This window comes from Ipomoea nil, unplaced genomic scaffold, assembly GCF_001879475.1.
Source record: "Ipomoea nil cultivar Tokyo-kokei standard unplaced genomic scaffold, Asagao_1.1 scaffold2647, whole genome shotgun sequence".
NCBI lineage: Eukaryota > Viridiplantae > Streptophyta > Magnoliopsida > Solanales > Convolvulaceae > Ipomoea > Ipomoea nil.
The window spans coordinates 2,978,382-2,987,090 of record NW_017619075.1 but is presented as its reverse complement, the minus strand read 5'-3'; the positions used below and the strand labels follow the sequence as shown (position 1 = coordinate 2,987,090).

At 39.1% G+C, this 8,709-nt stretch overlaps 1 protein-coding gene across 1 annotated transcript; it reads right to left on the bottom strand.

The window, feature by feature from the left end:
• Positions 1-671: 671 nt before the first annotated feature.
• LOC109154423 (zinc finger BED domain-containing protein RICESLEEPER 2-like) lies at positions 672-7,552 on the bottom strand. The gene is made up of 6 exons (XM_019302219.1): positions 7,354-7,552; positions 7,145-7,278; positions 1,857-3,077; positions 993-1,779; positions 862-908; positions 672-767 (listed from the first exon to the last, which is right to left on the bottom strand). Exons 1-6 carry the CDS (start codon positions 7,550-7,552, stop codon positions 672-674), a joined length of 2,484 nt encoding a protein of 827 aa, XP_019157764.1.
• Positions 7,553-8,709: the final 1,157 nt, after the last annotated feature.

Below are 8,709 nucleotides of genomic sequence, written 5' to 3'. Positions count from 1 at the left end.
ATTGAGCAAAAGAAAGCCAGATATCCAAAACTCCAAAAGTAATATATGAATATATGATTAATATAATATAGAGTACTTTATGTCTCTATTAGTCTATTCTTCTTCCTGATAAGTGAACACATAAAAACACAATAAGTTCAAAACATTTGAAGATAGGATTGACACAATCACACAAACTGAAACTGTAAAAGACTAAAAGAGTGCTCAGATAGCTTTTTTTCCATATCAAGTTAGGATTGGGGGCACACTACTCAATGAGTATGGCATAAACACCACACTTCATAGGCAACATACCAAACCCAATTCTATATATTCAGAGAACATGGTGGAAGCATCATCATAGCACAATAATACTTATACTGGAACAACTAATGAATTATATTTAAATAGCAAAGACTCAAAGAGTGCTCAGATACTTTTTTTTTTCCATATCAATTTAGGATTGGGGGAACACTACTCAATGAGTATGGCATACACCACACTTCATAGGCAACAGACCAAACCCAATTCTATATATTCAGAGAACATGGTGGAAGCATCATCATAGCACAATAATGAACAGTTATACAGTTATAAGAGTAGTGAGTCAGAAGTCAGAAGTCACATTTAGACATTTAGTCAGTACTTATACTGATACCTGAGCTCAATGGCAGCAACATTTAAAATGTTACCTAGTCATGAGCACTTTCCAGTTCCAGTTCCAACTTCCCAGCCTCTGAGGGACATTGATTTGAATCATTGATACACATACATGAATACATGATACACTGATACAGAGGCATAAATTTATCATGAAATCAAATCAAATAAGTAATCACAAATTCAGATTTCAAAATAAATTAATGGAAACTGTAAACATACAACAATTGTAGGCATTCCAGTTCTAGTGCTGGATGTGCTGCACAACTCTGCAGTACAAAAACAAACTGGAAATTAGAACTTAAACAATTAAACATTTAAACAGATCATTGCTGGAAGTTAGAAGTATATACCTTTCTCAATCCTTTCAACATCTTCAATATTTTCTTCAATTGAGATTGGTTGATTGCTTAATCTTAGCCAATCCTGTGCACACACCAATGCCTCAACAATTCTAGGAGTTAGGGAACTCCTAATGGCATCAAGTACCCTTCCACTTGTACTGAATGCTAATTCTGAAGCAACAGTTGATATTGGAACAGCTAGGATTTCCCTTGCCATTTTAGATAAGACAGGGAACCTTTCAGATTGTTGCTTCCACCATCTTAGAAGGTCAAATGAATCATCCTCATCCACAATAACCTCAGAGAGATACACTTCCAACTCAGTTTTTTTCCTAGACAAATCCCCACTCACCAATTTTTGCTTCTTAATCTGAGATTTCAGTAATGATTGAGGTCTCCCAACAGAAACAGAATCAGATATTGTTATTGATGGAGAAAATTTTTCAGATTGTTCAACAGACTGGACAGGGAAGCATGCAACATAATCTTCAAACAACTCCTTAAGGCCAACAATCACCTTATCAAACATTGTTTTACCCTTTTCCTCACCATATAACTGGTTAAACTGAATGGGCGTATACTCAATTTTGTCCCTGGGGTCTAAGATATTTGCATAGAATATCAAAAAATTCATTTTTTCAGGCTCACCCCAATACTTATCAAATTTTGCCCTCATATTTGTACCCATCAGTTTAACACTATCTTCTGTAGCTTCCTCCATATTTTTCAACAAGCAAGACAAATCGGAAATCTCAGAGAAGAAGGTATTAGAAGTCACATACAAAATCCAGAAATCCTAACAGTCATTTCATAAAAAGATTTCAGAATCATAACCAAAGATTGAATGGATTCCCAATCTAAGAAATCAGGTACACTTCCACCCAAATCAGATTTAAATGAACTGTCATGATCATCATAGGCTTCAAATAACTTCTGAAACAATAATGCAGTATTAAGCATCATATATGTGGAATTCCACCTTGTAGGGACATCTAGACACAGAGAATTCTTAGCTTCCACCCCAATTAGATCAGCTAGTGATTTAAACTTCTGCAACCTAGCAGGTGAGCTCCTCACATACCTAACAGCATCCCTGACTTTCTTAACAGAACTGTCACATTCTTTCAACCCATCCTGTACCACCAAGTTAAGAATGTGAGCAATGCACCTCATGTGAAAATACTTACACCTAACAGCAGTACAACCCCAAGAGCCCAACTTCTTCTTCAAGAATCCTAGGGCAGTATCATTGCTGGAAGCATTATCTACTGTCACACTAAACACTGATTTTAGACCCCAGTCCAAAAGGCAACTCTCTAAAGCCTTTGCAATACTTTCCCCCTTGTGGGAATATATAGGAACAAATGAAATAATCTTCTTTTGCAGCTTCCACTCACTATCAATGAAATGTGCAGTTATGCACATATAGTTTATTCTCTGGACTGAGGTCCAAGTATCAGTTGTGATACTTACCCTCTGACTGCTAGTCCTAAAAAACTTCTTCAAGTTGACCCTCTCATCAGAAAATATCTTGAAAATGTCCCTACTGATAGTCCATCTTGAAGGGATTTTAAACCTAGGACAGCAAACTAAAACAAACTTTCTAAAACCCTGTCCCTCAACAATCCTAAAAGGAAGTTCATCTAAAATAATCATCTCAGCTAAGGGTCTCCTTATCAAGTCTTGATCAAACACCCAAGTACCCAACACCCCTTCAGTTCCTTCACTACTTTGAGTTCCAGCAGAAGAAGGTGCAGGTTGGAATGTGAGTAGGGACTGCCTTGTCTCCTTAGAGTGAGGATTTTTAAGGTGGTTTACCACATGAAGTCTGAGAGAAGAAGTCCCATGTTTCTTGCTCTCATAGCAATACACTTTTGCACAATATATACATTTTCCTTTGATGACAATGCCATCACTGTCTTTGATCTTTTCAAAGTGATCCCAACATGGAGCCCTGGATTCAACCTCTTTCCTTTTCTTTGGAACAGGTGGAGGCAAAGGCTGCTGAGACTGAGGAGTAACAGTCTCTACAGCAGGTGCTTCCAACTCAGGTTGGGTTCTAGATACACCAGTAACACCACTAACACTTTCCATCTAAAAAGGGGAAAGTATCAGTGACACAGAATGGGAAATCACTCATTGAAAATCATCAACAGAGAATGGGCTTTGTCACATACACACATGTATCAATTAATTAAAGTGTTAAACACTTAATCAGGCAGAATTCAGTGAATTAAACATTTCATCATGTATGCAGAATTGCACATAAATGATTTAAGGGTCACATATCCATAAACTTACAATTTCACATTTTCACAGTTACAACTTACAACTAAGTAACTAACAACTTACAAATTACAATTTACAATGAAATCCATAATCAGGCATTCAAGCTAAGTAGATGTATGCTACTTTATATGCTCATCATTTATATGGATTTCAGTCACACATGAGTACAAGACACACTCCCACATTTATATGGCTTCCACAAGAATACCATCATGCTTAACATTTATAAGGATTTCAGTATTTCACACACAGTTCCTGAGTTCCACACTTCCACAGTGGCAAGGGGCTAGGGCAGTATGGCTTCCACCACAGATTAGGTTACAAATTAGAAACCCTAATCACACAATTCACAAATTCAAACTCAAAGGACTAGTGACATGCAATCCGGAACTTCTCAACGGATTTACAAGTATCATAGTCCAGTGAGTCCACAGATTAGGTTACAAATTAGAAACCCTAATCACACAATTCACAAATTCAAACTCAAAGGACTAGTGACATGCAATCCGGAACTTCTCAACGGATTTACAAGTATCATAGTCCATTGAGTCCACAGATTAGGTTACAAATTAGAAACCCTAATCACACAATTCACAAATTCAAACTCAAATGACTAGTGACATGTAATCCGGAACTTCTCAACGGATTTACAAGTATCATAGTCCAGTGAGTCCACAGATTAGGTTACAAATTAGAAACCCTAATCACACAATTCACAAATTCAAACTCAAAGGACTAGTGACATGCAATCCGGAACTTCTCAATGGATTTACAAGTATCACAGTCCACAACTCCACATAATCATAAAAATTAGAAACCCTAATCAAGAAGACAAATACACAATAATCTATAACGAAAATGAAAATAGGGTTTAGTAATTACTTCGTTTCTCAAATTTAATCCCTCGAGAACAAAGGGCTTCGGATCCACTATTCCACCGTTCCACAGTTCCACCGGAGTCCGGTGACCGGACTAGGGTCTAGGGCTTCCACCACTCCACCAGAGTCCAGACTAGTCGCTACTCCGAGTCTCCGAATAGGGCTTCCACCAGACTACAACTGAGAGAATTAGACTGAGAGAACTGAGATTTGAGAAGTGAGAACTCAGAGTCTTAGAGAGTAAGACTCAAAGACCAGAGCGAAAGAGAGAACGAGAGATGAGAGATGAGAGATTGAGACTTGAGAGAAGACTGAAATGGGAGCTCGGCTGCGCTGACCGGAATGGATAGTATATATACATATAACACACGACGTCGTATTACATAAGGGTAAAAAAACCCCTAGGCTTCATCGGTTTCTCGGACGGGTTCGGGTGGCGTTTAATGCCTCCCACCCGAACCCTCTTCATTCGGCTAAAAACGGCCACTCGGTTCGGGTTTTGTCTTCGGATACGGGCCGCTCAACGGGCTCACCCGTCGGTTGTCGGGTCGGGCGGGTGGGTCGGGTTTCTCGGATTCTGCACACCCCTAGCGCTAAGTCTCTTGTAGTTGATGAAGATTCTAACACTCTTGGATATTTCTTTTGTAAGCTCTGTACCACTCTGAGTGTTTATCTCACTAAGAATATATCAATTTAAGATCTTGAGATGGAAAACTTTCTTTGAATTTCGTATGCTCTGTTTAGCTCTGCTCTTTGTATTCTTTGTATACTTTCTTCTGCTTTCCACTGCTTCAATCTTCATCTTTTTATAGCTGGTACTGAGAATCCGTCCGTTGGAAAGAAACGTTCTCATTTTTGAATTTCATATAGCTGTATAGCCTTTTCAGAGGATAATATAACGTTGCAGATATGTCAGAGATTCTCTGCAAGTTGAGCTTGAGGTTTTAGCAAAAATGGCGTCCCAAAAACTTCATCTGGTGTAGATCACGCCTCTTGGGATTTCTATCTTCAAAATATAATCTTCAATTTAATCCCTTACTAGTTTAGACTAGTATTTTTGCTTCTGCAACTTCTTCTTGTATTTTTCCTCTGTACTTCACGTCTGGGTCTGTCTACCGCTTCCAGACTTCATCTTCTAAATTGACTTGGGAAATCTCTTCCCATGTAAACTTCATCACTTACTATATTTGGAAGTGAAATCTCATCCCTTCCTTGATTTATCAATTGAAATCTCATCCCTTACTTGCAACTTCATCCCTTGCTATTTATATCTTGAATTGAATTGAAGCCCAAATCTCATCCCATCAAATTGAAACTTCTGCCCAAGAGTGAGATACGTGAACTTCATCCTTTCAAATTGAAATTGCATCCTTATTTCAATTTTGAGATACTTCATCCCTTCAATTGGAATTGCATCCAATTTAATCCCTTACTAGTTTAGACGACTATTTTTGCTTCTACAACTTCTTCTGGGTCTGTCTACTATTCCAGACTTCTTCTTCTAAATTGACTTTGGGATGTAAACTTCATCCCTTACTTGCAACTTCATGTAAACTTCATCCCTTTCTATTTATATCTTGAATTGAATTGAAGCCCAAATTGAAATTGCATCCCTATTTCAATTTTGAGATACTTCATCCCCCCTTGCTATTTATATCTTGAATTGAATTGAAGCCCAAATTGAAATTGCATCCCTATTTCAATTTTGAGATACTTCATCCCCTTACTAGTTTAGACAAGTATTTTTGCTTCTGCAACTTCTTCTGGGTCTGTCTACTCTTCCAGACTTCACCTTCTAAATTGACTTGGGATGTAAACTTCATCCCTTACTTGCAACTTCTTGTAAACTTCATCCCTTGCTATTTATATCTTGAATTGAATTGAAGCCCAAATTGAAATTGCATCCCTATTTCAATTTTGAGATACTTCATCCCCTTACTAGTTTAGACGAGTATTTTTGCTTCTGCAACTTCTTCTGGGTCTGTCTACTCTTCCAGACTTCATCTTCTAAATTGACTCCTCTTCCAGACTTCATCTTCTAAATTGACTTGGGATGTAAACTTCATCCCTTACTTGCAACTTCATGCTATTTATATCTTGAATTGAATTGCAACTTCATGTAAACTTCATCCCTTGCTATTTATATCTTCTAAATTGACTTGGGATGTAAACTTCATCCCTTACTTGCAACTTCATGTACTTCATCCCTTACTTGCAACTTCATGTAAACTTCATCCCTTGCTATTTATATCTTGAATTGAATTGCAACTTCATGTAAACTTCATCCCTTGCTATTTATATCTTGAATTGAATTGAAGCCCAAATTGAAATTGCATCCCTATTTCAATTCGGCCAAACCATAAATTGACTTGGGATGTAAACTTCATCCCTTACTTGCAACTCCATGTAAACTTCATCCCTTGCTATTTATATCTTGAATTGAATTGCAACTTCATGTAAACTTATCCCTTGCTATTTATATCTTGAATTGAATTGAAGCCCAAATTGAAATTGGTTCCCTATTTCAATTCGGCCAAACCTGTGACCTTGCGTATAATATTTCAAGCTTCTACCAACTCATACGTACAACCTTTTAATCATCTTGTTTCACTTTGTGTACTCCTTTCTTTCTATAGATGCTTGATCTTCAAGATAGCTTCATGCAAACTTCAAGTCACGTTCTTTCTTCTTCGGAATTTCTTGAGAGATTTCTTCTTGATTATCTTTGAGAGATTTCTTCTTAGGATGATAGTCTTCATAACTTGTGTATACTTCTTCATACGCATACATCTTCCTCTTTTGTTTGCCATTAAATATTTTCACTAGGCAAATTCTTGATTTTAGGCTTTATATCTTCTTCATCCATTTTCCTCAACTAATGAATTTATTTTTCCCTTTCTTGGTCTATGAATCTGACTAGTCTAACCAAAATAAAATTGGAGTTCTACCATTTACAATATGGCATATCAAAATCTATTACAATTTATTCCTAACACGGTTCCCACTGCATGCGGATGAAAAAGCAGAGATGTGGATGTTTCGAAGCCAGATCCGATGAAGAAAAGGGGGAAGAAGTCTTCCCTGTCCACTACCATTCTGTAGATCAAGAGACTCCAACAACGCATCAACTGCAGAAGAAGGGAAAAAGCATGAAGGCTAAACTATGCCTGCTGAAGCCGTAGAATATAATGGCACGACCTCACCTCCACTGACGCTGGATTTCCTATCCAATCTCGTTGCTGCATGCCGCTGGTTTAATCCGCTGAGAGATGACCAGCTTCGCCGCTGCTTCGCTAATCTGCCGTCGGCGCAGATCCGCCACCAAACATCACCAGTTCCGTTATCCCAATTTCTACCACCAAAGCTCCCCGCGAAACAGAGCAGAAACTTCAAGTTCTTCATAGAGCTCTCCCCGTTGTTGGTTCACGCTAGAGTTACCCGCACCAACTCCACTACTGTCGTGAAATGAGAAAGTAGAGCAGAAGCTTTGAGAGTCCCATGAAGCTTTCTTGAAAAAGTTTTTCCACACCCTTCGGGCTAGTAAGCGTGAGGTTTGTCGAGTCCAGATGCCATCGCCAGAGATCACCTTTCTGTACCAGCTTGCGGCTGTTGCCGTTTCACCGTTGTCGCCCACCCTACCCTGTCATTCAGTAGAACTCATATTTGTCTTTCGGCTTCCAAATTCCTCTGGACATGCAGCCTCAGTTGTCAACTTTATTCAGCTGCATCATCGCCTTTCCCACAGGCTACTCCGCCGTTGATAAACGTCCGACCGAGCAATTTATCATTTCTTTTATTTTGTAATAGATGTATATAGGATTCGTCATCTGTAATTGCATCCTCTGTATCAAACGCGGACTCGCCATCACCATCACCATAATTCATGACCTCAGTTTCGGACCCCTCCCTAAACGCTCTCTGACTGGAATTCCGGCGTGCTGATCGCCGTCGAGTTAAGTGGAGGGCATGGTGGCTCGAAGGAAATGCAGCGCCTGCATGCAACCACCGTGACCGCCACCTTCAGAAAATGCCGTCGCAAGTCATGCCGATTCAAGGTGGGCAGAGACCAATTCCCTCTTTAGTGGCCTCGTCTTCATCCTACGGAGCATCTTCTCACTACCATCTGCGCTATTTCATCATCATTCTCCAGCTCTTTCAACCCTGTTCCCCGAGATTCCTGGGTGTTCCTTCCTATCTTTGATGAAGCAAACCCAGCAGGAAGGTGGGGGTAGAGGGGAGTAGTGGTAGAATAAAAGGAAAAGGAAAATGGTTAGTGCATGCGTGTAGTCTGATTGAAGGATATTGGCGGTGGAGTGCAAATGCTAAGTATGTGGCAGTGTTCAAAGTTAAGAGAAAATTCCCAAAAGCTTTCGTGGGAGGAAGATCAGGAGGGGGATTCCTAAATTGCAAATTGTTTTAATTATAGCTAAATGTATTAGGACTGGCGATAGATTTTCCATTTGTAAATTACATAGTTAAGCCGTAGCTACCAGCCGGCTGTATTCACATATCAAGAAAGGGAAGAACGTGTGCAGACACTCGGTGTTTGACGCCCCAGT